General features: G+C 40.0%; 1 protein-coding gene across 4 annotated transcripts in view; it reads right to left on the reverse strand.

Annotated features, from left to right (window-relative positions):
* nrp1a (neuropilin 1a) overlaps positions 1 to 14,299 on the reverse strand; it is a 68,237-nt gene that overhangs the window by 38,390 nt on the left and 15,548 nt on the right. For all 4 annotated transcript variants that reach the window (XM_084102913.1, XM_084102914.1, XM_084102912.1 and 1 more), the window contains exons 3-4: positions 9,759 to 9,940; positions 615 to 842 (exon numbers count right to left, since the gene is read on the reverse strand). In XM_084102913.1, the coding sequence (XP_083959039.1) occupies positions 615 to 842; positions 9,759 to 9,940 (410 nt within the window). The remainder of the gene's footprint in view (positions 1 to 614; positions 843 to 9,758; positions 9,941 to 14,299) is intronic.

Here is a 14,299-nt window from a genome sequence, read left to right on the forward strand (position 1 = left end):
TAAAACTGGTGAATATCAGAAATTTTACATTTAGGGATACAACATCCAGACAGCAACATAGTGTTGGCCCAGATGTGGGCTGGATCTGGGCCAACACTAAGTCGCTGTCTGGGACAGCTTGCCACTGGGGCAGTACCCTTAAAGGGACAACTTTGTACCTGATTTACCCATAAAAGGTTAGTGCCCATAGTATTACCTTAAGGGTACATATTACATAATACTCTAAGGTACAAACATGCACCTTTTAGAGGTAAATCAGGTACAAAGTTGTTCCTTCAAGAGCACTGCTCCAGTGACCCCGTTGTACCCCTAAAGGTACAATTTGACAGTCGAGCTGATACCCTCCCAACCACCTAGCGTTCCCCAACATTCTGTTGATGCATTTTACATAGGCCACTCACATTTTCTGAAGAAAATGTAAAATCTATTTAAATAACATTCTTGTTATTTGATGTCATGTTGTGTTTCTGCAGATGTTTCTATATTGATTTATCCGAGTATATTATTGTCGGTCTTTTGAGAATAAATGGGTAAACATCATCCAACTAAATGATCTTTTGTTTCAAACATTCTGATTGTCTTGTTTGGAGCAACAGATCTTTCCAACGACTCACCTCCAAAGAAACCGTCCCAAATCTCCAGGCGGTCGTAGCGGCAGGACACTCCAGTGGGAGGCTGTGTGTCCGGCTCCAGTTCGAAGCTCTCGAACTCCAGAACGATCTCCGACATCTTAGGAGCAAAGATCATGAATGTGCAGTCCAGGTTGTTGGGGTACTTCTCTGGAAAGCCGGGCGACTTGATGACTCCACTGCTGGAGGTGAAGTTCCTGGAGCATTCTGGACCTGAGGTAGAGGAAGGAAAAAGTTAGGATTTTTTGTTTGTTCACAGAGGCAGATGGGAGTAGGAGGGAAAAAACAAACATTGGAGGAGGAACACGGTGGTCTGTGTTGTTTTGCTCGATGATTGCATGGTTTATGGGCCGTGGTGGAGGCCCACCCTGATCGGGATATGCTCTTTGCTTGGGTGTGTGGGCTAATGATGAAGACGAAGCGAGACCAAAAAGAAAGTACATGCACATATGAGACTGCACTTATTAAATGTTTCATAGGCAGTATGGTTGGTGCTTACAACAATACAATTAAGATAAATAGCAAAATATGTCCATCGTGCTTTATATAACTACCCTTTAAAAATGTGCACACACACTTTTATATCAACAAGTCAAAACATTCACCCTGAACTCCTTGTGGACTAGCTTTGCTGATGCAGTGTGTTGTTGAAGTTCACACATACATCACTACTTTGCACTTACATGACGGCCGTTCGTCTAAAGCTGTTGTGTGATGAATAGGCTCAGAGCTCAGAGTAAATACACTCTTGTTACAGAGTGATGCATATCGGATCACCTCTGGATCATCAACTCTGAAATGTCAACATTACGTTAGCACTGTACCTAATGTAGTGTGGAATCTCGTGATTATTACTGCGGGTGCAAAAGTTTAAAGATCCTGAACCAGAACAGAGATGACAAATAATGAAGTCACTGTGGCAGAAAATCCTCATGTGCTTCCAAACCCACATTACTTGCTTTCTTAAATGGGACACAAAAGGAGACGTTTTGAAGAATTTTCAAGCTGCTTGCTTGCATAAAAACTGAATGGGATGTTCCAGGATGGCATCATATAAGTAATTCGCTCTTCTGAAGCCAGATCAATATTTCACTGAAAATCTAGTTTGGACAGCCAAAATCACCTCTTACTTTTATTATGTGTGAAAGAGCAGCATGCACATTTTATTACATATCTCCTAATTTGTTCTATAAATCCATATGGGTTTTGACATGAGGGTGTGTAAATGATAATTTTTGGTTGTTGAAGAGCTTTCTTTTTTGTGAATATTAGTGTCAGGGATATTCAGTTATTTGCTCGTTTAGTTTCATTATCATGGACTTTTAGTTTGCTTCTCATTATATCCTGTTGTCTTTATTCATGTTTCCCGCCATCATTAGTTACTATGGCAATGTATCCAATCATCACACCTGTTAGTCTTTTAGTTCGTTATCAGCGTGTATTTAAGTTCCTCGTTTCGCTGCCTTGATTGTTGGTAAGTTTGTTTGATTAAACACTTTTATTTTTGAATTCAATTTTTTCTGAGGACCTTATTCACTGCGATCGTGACAATAAGGTGCATAATTTAATGTAATCAAAAGCTCTTCACGAACACATTCTACCACAAAACGGTTAACTGCTTCTTTTTATATGCTTTTTTTATTTCTTTTCCATTTTTCCTGCATGTGCTCTAAAGAAAATGACCAGCACGGGAATTTGAAGCTAAAGTGAGCTGACATTTAGTGTACTACTTGGTTGGTTTTTAAACAGCAGGACATAAATTCCACACTTTTAGTCCTTTTCATTTCAGAGAATTCCAGACATTTCAAATTACATTTTCTTTCTTAAACTAGACAAATGAAGCTTAATGTGGCCTTTGGAACCCTACAGGCCTCTACTTTAATCCATTGAAAACTGTTGTGCCTGCAATTACACGTGTGTGTGTGTGTGTGTGTGTGTAGAAGGCTTTCAACTTTCATCATATTTGTCTGATAGTTCCAGTGCTAGCTGATAGAAACACTGAATACTGTAGACTATTCTTAAGATAATCTTCTGACAGAGGAAAAAGTTCTGTGGCTGTTCCACGGGCAAGAAGGAATTGCATTTTCCTTTCGCAAGATAAGAACACATCTCTTCAGAACTATTTATATAAAATGCATATAATAACATTATTTTTTTTTAGTAAAGCAACCCTGAACATACTCAAAGCAAGCAAATGAAAGCAAATGTTTCTACGTTTGCATGATTCCACTCATTTCTGATTTATGAAACATATCAGAACTCAATTCTCATTGCTACAAAAGTGCACTGTTCGGGCTAACTGTCGTCTTATAGGATGATTTTTCTTCTTTAGGTTTCTTAGGTGTAGGTGGAGCAACAATTTAAAAGAATCTGGCTGAGTAAGTTAGTTAAAGTTAGCTAAACTGTCAACACGGTCCTCTATGTGGATGCTAGAGAGTAGAAAATATAGAGAATTGTGGGTCAACTAGTACATTTATCCGTCTGGCTGGAACTGTGTATCTTCGCTGCTGTTCGCTGTGTCTGGCTTTGTAACGCACCACTGCTGTTTACAGATTGCTTTGTGTGTGTGTGTGTGTGTGTGCGCGTTTCTGATTATGCGCGTCTCATAAGGATTCAGAGACGGGTTGCTATTGTCACTAACCACAAATTCTCCACACATTCACATGTCCTTTGGTTTGTTTCTACAGTTATTTGCAAATAGTAGAAAAAAAAAAAAAAACTTTACAAGAGAAAGACTGCGGAAAGCTGAGATGAGAAACGGGAGGCTGTAAACTCAAGCCAAACAAATAAAGCTTTGTGAGAGCCATCCAACTTTCTCTCTCTCTCTCTCTTGGTTTCTTTCCCTCTCACAGCCACAAATACTTTCAAGTCGTTTTGAACTAAATTTACACTTAAACACCAGAATTTATGAGAGACTAGTGAAGTGGTATTGAAAAAACAACACAGGGTTGATTCATAGCAGCTAAGTGCTAATCCTGACATTAACGGCTAGCTTTTGTATAATTTATTTTGCTTTTCTGCACATAATGTATATACACAGGGCTTATCTATTCAATGTGGTGAAGTGGCCAAAGCCTCCGGCCTCTGTGGAATATTTGCTCAGTTTATTTTATAGGCCAGAGGCGATGCTTGTTAAAAAGATCACTTTCAGGTCTCCCTTTAGAGCAAACAAACCCAGCAAAGTGTCATAGATTTAATCCTCATGTTCTGCTGAGATTAACTTTACTGTTTTCACGGTTTGGTTCCCAGAGACCCCAATGACGTAGGCTATATCTAACGTGTCTAAACATTTCAGTAAATTAGAAATGAGCCATTTTTTTTAATATTCTTTATTTATAAATTCTTCTCAGCTCCAGATATCACTGAAGCTGCCTCTGTTTGACCCTAAAGTAGAAACTATATAGGTATCAGTGTTGTTATTGTTAACTAAAACTATTAAAAATAGTTCCGTTAATTGAATTAAAACTGAAAAGAAAATAATATATAATTATTACATGAAAAAAGTGGCAACTACTACTGTAAACCCTAATGCTCAAAATAATTAATTGGTTTGAGTAGAGTAAACTTAAAATAAACAAATTAGTTCAATCAAATTCACTTTTACGAGTATTTAGAACTTTCTTTTTCTTTTGAGTTCACAAAACTGACACATTTTAAGTCATCTGAATTGTTTCATTATTTTGAGTTTTAAGAACTTGTTTATTTTAATTTAAATGAATTTTTAGATTTCTATTCCCCAGCATACTTTGCCATGACACTCGAACGGGAGAGCTCAAATCAAGTGTTATATAATTATATAATTAACCAAGTATCCACTACTAAAAGTATTTAAGTTGAGATTACATGATCATTTTAAGTTAAATGTCTGAATGAGTTTACTCAAATATTTCAAGTTAAGAGCAATTAAAATGAATGAGTTCAAAATAAAAATCTGCCAGTTTTGCTTACTTAAACTGTTATCTGTTAAATGTTTCCATTATGGTAACATTGTTTCTCTAAGGGTTCTCTGTAAATGTTGAAGTTTAGTTACACTGCACACAGTTTGGAAAACCTGAGCTGACACAGCTATGCTAACGCTACGGTATTAGTGTTACGAGATCCCTCGGCATACGACAAAGTTTGTGTAACGCTGAAGCAGAAATGAAATGTCTTAAGGTGTTCTGGGTCTAGTGAGCTAATCGCTGTTGTTTATATTCCATATATCCGCAGGGAGAGTAATTAATCTGGACACACACATACTTTTCCTTGCCGTTTACCCCCGTGGCTACACTAAGACAGGTTAATGGGCACGATGAGAGTTTGAGAAGCAAAATTCTGCCACATTTTCCAACAAACATTAATCTGGAGACACAGCTGTGGGTTTACCCAGAACACACAAACACACATACAGTTGCTGACACATCATTTAGCCAGCCGGCACCGCTGACGGGTCCTCTCGAGATCCAGAACGGGCAACACACAGAAAGACAGTTTCTGCCTTGGATTTCATTAGCTCTGAGTGTTAATGTAGGGGGGTTTATTTAGAAGACGGGCTCGTAGAAAGACAGGCTTGCTGTGCCAGATGTGACCTATGCCACTGGCCTGTTAAAAAGCAGCTAAACTTGTAAAAGACAACTAAACTGGACACAATGAACAAGCTGCCCTCCTCACGCAATCCTTGTCCTGCTGTGTTGACACAGGTGCCATCGTAAAGACGTTCAGATAACATCTCCATGATGAATGGCCTACTGTAGCTAGATGTGAGTTAGCGCAGACTTTCGCTTTACTTTAAGGAAGTGGCCATCCTGCTAATGACCAGCTATTAAAGTTACACACAACATTTTGTAGCGGTAACACACCAACAACTTTGATTCCTTTTCAGACAAATCAGGATTACAGAGAAAGATTATCGATTAATAAACATTTATTTTCATGCGGTTCCTTGGACAATACTATGTTACACTTTTACCATAGTGCATGATTTGTAAACTAATACATTTTGAGGTTTGCATCACATAACCAGCTCCATATGTTTGGCTTTTCTGATGTAGTAAACTTGCCCTGTCGCTCACCTGATACACAACATTGCTCTTGTGATGTGAAGCGTTTGTGTAACACGAGTCCTGTGAAACCCGAGTCACGATAAAAGACTGAAATGAGCACAGTTGCTTCAGCAAAAGTGTTTTTCCCTGACACATTTAGAGAAATCTTTTACCATTAACCATTTAGCCCCGATTCATACTATAACCAACGTAATAAAATGTTGGCATATTCACGGTAATATGTTTTGTGTGATACTTTTAGAGCCATATTTCACTTTGAAAGGACTGCAAAACATACAGTAAATATAATTTTACAGAAATGTCACCAGAGGCAGGTTTTCCCAATGAAGGGTTGGGTATGCAAGAAGAGACTTTTACACATTTTAACTAACTATAGGTAACATTGCAACTACATGTCAACTAACTCTCATTAGAGTATTAGTAGACTGTTAGGTTAGGGTTCGGGTTAGTAGAATAAGTTGACATGTACTTGTAAAGTTACTTATAGTCAGCAGAATGTTGAGGAGCATCAGAGTAAAGTGTTATCAGATATTAATCAGACGGTCTACTACTCTAATGACTGCTAGTTGACATGTAGTTACAAAGTAATTATGAGTAGAATGTCTAAAGTGGACCATCAGATTATAGCTTTACCATTGCCATTCCTACAGACGCCATTTTGAATGTTACGATTTCTCCCATTCCCATTTCTATTAGTGGTCCATCTCGTTTTCCCCCCCCCCATAGAATCAGACTTCCATAGTCCCATCCTACGAGTGTAACTTACTTCTCCATCCTTCTATCCCACACCCACGCCTTCCACTCCACTTGTGGATCACTCTTCACACATGATGTGGCTCTGAAAATTGCACAGCTGTTAACTAAAAACCTGTGTCCCTTTCCACCCTCAGAAAGGCCATTTTAGGGATGCCAAGACAAGACAGGGTGACATGATAACTACAGACTCCTCTTTTTACGGATGGGATGGGATACACAAGTTTCTAAAAAATCATCTAAAAACCCCTTGTTAAGGATGGTGTGAGGGAACTCTGAGAGTGTGTGTTAGTGCTTGGGTGAGGCCTGATTGCATTCATAGATAGCAGTGGTGGAGAGATTCTCATCTCTTATCTTTCCTGTGTGTGTGTGTGTGTGTGTGTGTGTGTGTGTGTGTGTGCGTCTCTCAGCCTTTCTCGCCCTCTCTTCACCTCATCTTCTCTCCCTCACTTTCTTTGTCACCTTCACACTTTTTTTTCTGAATAGATTCTTCCCTCCTTGTGTGTTCTGTTTATTCTCTCCTTCTCTTATAGTGCTCACTTTAGTTCTCCTTTCTCATCTAAAATATCTCTCATTCTCTTGCTTTTGTTCTCCCTGTTTTTCTTTATCTATCTATCTATCTATCTATCTATCTATCTATCTATCTATCTATCTATCTATCTATCTATCTATCTATCTATCTATCTATCTATCTATCCACTTCCATCCATCCATCCATCCACCCACCCACCCACCCATCCATCCATCCATCCATCCATCCATCCATCCATCCATCCATCCACCCATCCATCCACCCATCCATCCATCCATCCATCCATCCATCCATCCATCCATCCATCCATCCATCCATCCATCCATTCACCCACCCATCCATCCATCCACCCATCCATCCATCCATCCATCCACCCATCCATCCACCCACCCATCCACCCACCCATCCATCCACCCACCCATCCATCCACCCATCCATCCATCCATCCATCCATCCATCCATCCATCCATCCATCCATCCATCCATACTTCCATCCATCCATCCATGACCTATATTGCTTACCAATAAAAAAAGTTTATAGTCAATACTAACATATTTTATCATATTGCTGTTCCTGACATTCTATAAAAGCAACAAGCCACTTGAAATGCGTGTTAAAGTGCTTTAACCGTGGTTCAGTGGTTTTCTCACGGACAGGGTGGAGTAAAATCCTTGTAACGTACATTCTCTCATCTAATTGAGTTAAAAACATATAGAAGCAGCTGAAGTTGAAGATGCCTGTTCAGAAATCAGTTTAGCTATCCGAGAGCTCTATAAAACACACAAAATACACTGCGTACCTTTAATTAGATATTCTGTTGTGCTTCTGGTTTAAACAATGCAGCCCACACACTGTGTGTGTGTGTGTGTGGGTGTGTGTGTGTGTGTGTGTGTGTGTGAGTGTGTGTGTGTGTGTGTGTGAAACCTGCTCTAATCCACATCCGTATGCAGCGGCAGCAGCTTTAAATGAGTATTATCTCATTGTTGCATTCTTATAATCATCTCTCATTTCAATACCTGCACACCTGTTTCAACACCTGTGTGTAATCATTGCGTTTACTTGTATGTCATACACACACGGATCAGATGTTGTTGACAAGGCTTTTAAATCACTTTCGTTTTCTTTATTCACTGTTCGTCGCTCTCGCTATTCCTTTTCACATTCTTTCCTTTGCTTGCTCGCTGTCCTTCGCGGTCTTCACTTGATAAGGTTGCTGTGTGCTTTGCAGAGTTTGCATAGACACAACAAATTCCCATGTCCTGGACTGCAAACATAAGTGTTTGTTGTTCACACAGGCTCTCGTGGCCCACCCATGCTGATAAACAGGGCTTTCTGCAGGAACACACCCAGCACGGGCCGGAGAACCCTTGACTGCACACAGTCGATATGTTTCAGACGTCTTTGCTCTCTCCAGAGGAACCTTATTTCCAATCAGACACATCAAGAAGACGAGTTTAAGAAAACCAGCACTGAGATAATGGAATTCTGTGGGAGACGTATTGATCTTATTGATGAGTCAAAGTGTGTGGGGGTGCTGTGTGTGTGTGTGGGGTGGGTGGCTGTGTGTGTGTGGGGGGTGTGTGTGTGTGTGTGTGGGTGTGGTGGGGGCAAGCCAGAGGAAAAGGTTTTGCTCTTTTAAAGCTCAGGAGAATCTCAGTTTTATGAAGTATATCAACTTTGTCTCAAATGTTTCTCCTGAAATTCCTTAAGGGAAAAGTTCTTTAATATATTCAAATAAATAAATAAACACAATGAATCAAAACCTATAATATTAATAAATATAATTTGTCATATATAAATGCTGTTCTTTTGACCTTTCTATTCATCATAAAATCCTAAAAAAAAAAGATTAGGGTTTCCACACAAACAGAAAGCAGCACAACTGTTTTCAACACTGATTTACAACACTGATGATAATAATAAGAAACATTTCATCAGATCATCATATTAGAATGATTTTTGTAGGATCATGTGACACTGAAGACTGAGGCAATGATGCTTTTTTTATATTATAATTGAAAACAGTTCATTTAAATTGTAATAATATATCACAAAATTACTGTTTTACTGTGTTTTGGTCAAATAAATGCAGCATTGGTAAGCAGAAATATAAGAAAAAACATAACAGATTTGTCTATCTTGGAAAATCGAAATGATCATCATTTGTGATAATATTGATATTTCTAAATAATTCTCCATTTGCTCTCCTTGAATAACACTTGAGATAAATCTTTTCTGTGGGAATGTCTACACACTAACGGACAATAAAGATGAAAATAACCCCCATCCACCTCATCCTGAGGTCACACTCGGGGTAACCCAGGGTCAGTATTTGGCCATGATGTGTACGGCACCTGTCCCGAGGTTACGCACACACACATTCTCTCACTTTCTCTGAGTCTCTAGCCCTCCCTCGAACACGGGAAACAGATCTGAACAACAGGAAATTTCTGCTTATTGCCATGACATCTCCAGATAAGCCCAACGGTCCATCATTGTGTGTGTGTGTGTGTGTGTCTCTGTGGGCCAGACAATGGCAGAATGAGAGACCCTGAAGGTCTACAAGTCTGCGTTATCAACTGATCGTTTCTCCTCAGGCAACTCTCCCACTGGGACTGACAAAGAGAAAACAGAAAGTGGTCTCCTTCATTTATGTCTGTCCTTATATGGTTGTCGTACTCTCCTCCTGTAAATTCCTATATGTATCTTCCTTAAACTTATAGATGTTGAAGTAATATGGTAAATCTGATTGGATGATTCCCGGTTATTCGCCTGTGAGTTCTCATCACGTTCTCACTCACCCGTTTTGAAGATCTCGTAGCGGATGGAGAAGCCAGCGCCGTGAGTCTCGTAGTCAGACACAAACTTGATGAAGAGCTGGTTCCCAGAGGAGATCAAGGGAGAGGGAGCGATCTTCCCACAATACTTCCCGACCAGCTGCCCGCTGTCATCCACCCCATCCCTCACTTCCACATAGTCATATCTGCACAGAGAGAGACAAACACACAGATTTGGTCATTTAAACTGTTAACAACACACTTTTTTTTATTTATTATTATTACATATTTTAGCGTGTCAGTTCAGTTTCTTTCAATGAACCGGTTATGAATATTTCCACTTACATTTATAATATTATAAAGATAAAAAAAAAAAAAAAAAACACTTTAAAAAACAATGACTAGGTTGTGAACACCTGCTAAAGTTGTAAGTAAAGTAGAACAATCATTATGTCTATGGGATGTCTCCACAAAGCATGAAAACCCAACATGTATGTGTGTGTGTGTGAGAGAGAGAGAGTTTCTGTGCAAGTGTGTATGTGTGTGTGTGTGTGTGAGAGAGAGAGAGAGAGAGAGGTGTGTGTGAGAGAGAGTGTTTATGTGTGTGCGAGTGTGAGAGAGAGTGTGAGTGTATGCGTGTGTGCAAGTGAGTGAGAGAGAGTGTCTGTGTGTGTGTGTATGTGCGAGTGTGAGAGAGAGAGAGTGTGTGTGAGAGTGTGTGCAAATTGCTTCATATGAATAACAGAAGATAGTAATACTCATAGTTGACTTTGAATGTCGGTTTTTCAATTTATATGAGTGGGACAGGTGTTGCCTCCACACACACACACACACACACACACACACACAGCCATGTTTATGTGATTTGTGAGGACATTCCATAGGCGTAATGGTTTTTATACTGTACAAACTGTATATTCTATCCCCCTACACTGCCCCTATCCCTAAACCTACCCATCACAGGAAACATTCTGCATTTTTACATAAAAAAAAAACACTGCTTAGTATGTTTTTAAAGCCATTTGAAAAATGAGGACACCCAAAATGTCCTCATATATCACCTATTTTCCCGAGTGTCCTCATTTGCAGGTGTGTTATCATAAAAATGTCCTCAGTTGTCATGAAAACAAACTCACACACACACACACACACACACACACACACACACACACACACACACACACACACACACACACACACACACACACGCATGCTCCACTTGTCCTCAAAATAGAATTTCAACCCTAAAGCTATTGGTTTGTGCCGCCACATAATTGAGTCGGCGACAGTTTGGAAGACTGTTGCACAAATGGCAGCACGTGCACACACAAAAACCCATGTGCACACACACACACATACGCTAATATTGTGTCTGTAATACAAGACGAGAGAGGGTGGGTGGTCCTGCCTCAGCTAGCGAGCGAGTGAGATGGGATGAAAAACTAAAGCTGATGTGAATTCTCCCTTGTTTTAAGTCTGTTTGTACAATACACTCCACATACTGATATAATAATGGTGATTTTCAATTGGGGGTGTGCTCAGCGTGGAATATGATTGACAGCAGGGTCTTGTTTCCATGGCGTTTAATCACCCCTGACACCCGTAACCGCAGGATAGGCGGGAAGAAACGAGAGCAAAGCATCATGGGGAGTAGAACGGTCTTTCTTTTCAAAGAACTGCAGTTTGATTTCTCAAAGCATATGAGGGATGCAGAACTAAAATCTCGCCCGTGCATAATATCATTTCATTATTTTGAGAGGAGTATTAAAATATATATACATATATATTATGCATGTGCATAATAGCCTAGATATGCAACTGAAGATCTCCCTGCTCAAGAAAATGGTTTGTTCCACCTGCCACACATTACAGGAGGAAATGTGTGAAAATTTAACGAAGGTATCGCAGACAGAATGTGTGTCTGTGTGTCAGTAAGTCCAGGGGGGGTTATAGGAGGCGTTAAAATTGGGGCGCATCTCAAACTGTGCATTCAGTGATATAAAGGTTGGTTTGTTTCACACCGGTGGGGGTGACGATACCGTATGTGTGCGAGTGGAAGGGACGGAATATGAGAAGCGTGCCGCTCTCTGAAATTGGGTCCCCTGAGGGGGCGGTAATGTAGAGATGACTTCACCCGTGTCTCTCCGCTTGGCTGGCCTGATGGAAGAGGCCTAGCACTCCATCAGTCACAGCAGAAGAGAGTGCCACGGATCTAATGCCACATATACAATGAAAACACATTTAAACTGCCAGGTAAGGAAAGTCTCTGCGAAAATACCACACAATCAGGGCTTGACATTAACCTTTTTGCTCACCAGCCAAAGTTTCTAGCCATTCAGCATTTCACTGGCCACAATTTTGACATCAATACCATGGGGAAAAACTGCCATATAGATATTTTTAATACTATCTCATAATTTGGCAGCAGGAATATTAGGCTGCTGTCACTTTAAGACCTGATGCACGGATCCATTATACTGTTACACGTGCGTTTTCTTTCTCAACTGTTTACGTTCACTTAAAACATAACTGACTGTGTTTACGTGAAGATTTGTCAAGACTGGCATTTTGACATTATTTTATGTGTATTTGACTGATTAAGCGCAATAAGCAGCGAAAAAGAACTCAATTTAGTTCTGAGAGATGGCTTTATGTGCGTGCACTTTGGGTGTGATCACTAAAACTGCAGGAATGAGTGAAATTATACACAATACTTTGAAGAGCACAACGAAATTCAAGCCCTGTAATAACAACAATATTCATCCGGAGCAAATTAATCGAGTGAGTGAGTAGAGGCAGGGTTGTGTGTCACTCACTGTCAGAGAGATGAGAGAGAGAGAAAGAACAGCTGGTATCGTTTATCTATTCTGATATTTCAGACAACACTACATAGCACTTAGTTTGTTATTTCAGATGCCTTTTTAAAAGGCTACAATTTAAAACTGTATATGTTCAACATGCCAAAGTGGCTAGTAGACTGTGTTACACGCCACTGCTGAAATAAAGGTTGGCGGGTGTTAATGTCAACCCCTCAAGAAACTATACGTTCATGCAAATAGGGAATGACGTAACTCGTAAAAAAAATGCAATTTATTAAAAATAGGACAATACAGAGAGGACCCATATGGACCCTCATGAGTGTTTGTGTATGTCAAACATTTTTTCAGTGACCCAAATATCGACACAATAAAAACAAACACATGTGCAAACAAACCTGCTGCTCTTTTCAGAAAGCTTTCCCCAAGCCTTTGCTGCTCACATGACGTTTGCAGAGCTATGACCTCACTCTGTTTGGCTCGGGTCTACTGTTTTGTGCTTGGTGCCATTTTTTTGCACGCTGTTCTGTTTTTCAGTCCCTGCCCTCTTCCTCTTAAGGCCAGCTGTGGAAACAGCGCTTCTGCACCCACACAAACAAGCTCTGTTCTCCTCTTCTCCTTTATCAGTCTGAGCAGGAGAACTCAGTCTACCTTCAGTCCCATCATGGTACATTTACACAGGAATCCAGCCAATGCACTTATGCTTTTACTCACTGCCTTTACGGCACAGTGGCCATAAAAAGCAGTCATTAACTCTCCCAAAGACTTATTTTGTTTTCTCTCATCACTCTGGCTTGACTAGCATTCTGGTGAGCCTGACTTACTAAAGTTAGGTCAAGTGATTCAGAGCTCTGAGTAAATGATAAGAGAAGACGGAGAGAAGGAAAGCTTAGAGTGATGGTTATGTTGACCGTCAACATCATTATTTTAGTACGGATGTAAACCCCTGTATTCAAGTCTAAACATGTTCCTGGATCAACATTTGTCCTCAAACAAACATAGACCTACCCGATCACTGAAACCAGAAGGCAATCGTTGTTTGGTAAGAATCTTGTCCAAGGCTCTAGCCCTAACTCTAACCCAAGAATCTGCCTGGTGGATTGGACTACTTTATACTACTTTCGTTGTTGGTAACAGAACAAAATTTCAAACAGATCAGGGGCCTCATTTATAAACGTTGCGTACGCACAAAAGAAGGCGTACGCCGCTCTCTACGCAATAATTGGTATTTATAAAAAAGCAAACTTGACGGGAAAATGTGCGGTCCTTCACGCAAACTCTGACCCAGGCGTACGCACAAAAACGTGTGAAATGAGAAATGGCGACACCGTCGGCAGATGGAAGAAACACGAGAAAGTGTGTGAAAGTGTGTGAAACTGTAGACCGCTGTGTAAAAGAAATGGCAATACTGCCTCTCATAAATAACATGAAGACTTCACAAAGCAAGTCTTACAATTAATAGCCTACACGAACACCCGTTTGATCGATCTGCAGTGTAAAACAAACAAAATCAAACGAAGATTACAACAGAAATGCAAATTAACACATATTTGCAAAACGAAAAGTGAAACATGTTCTGCAATAATATTGGCATGTTATGCAATTCATCCTCATAACACATCTGTAGCTTGTCAGATGCAATCAAATGGATGGTAATAAATGCCATGATTTCGCAATCGATGAATATTAACTTGTGGGCGTTTCACGGACTATTTATGGGCAACTATGGGCGTGACATGAAGCCGCAAA

The sequence above is a fragment of the Abramis brama genome, assembly GCF_963993115.1.
Source record: "Abramis brama genome assembly, chromosome: 24".
NCBI classification, from domain to species: domain Eukaryota; kingdom Metazoa; phylum Chordata; class Actinopteri; order Cypriniformes; family Leuciscidae; genus Abramis; species Abramis brama.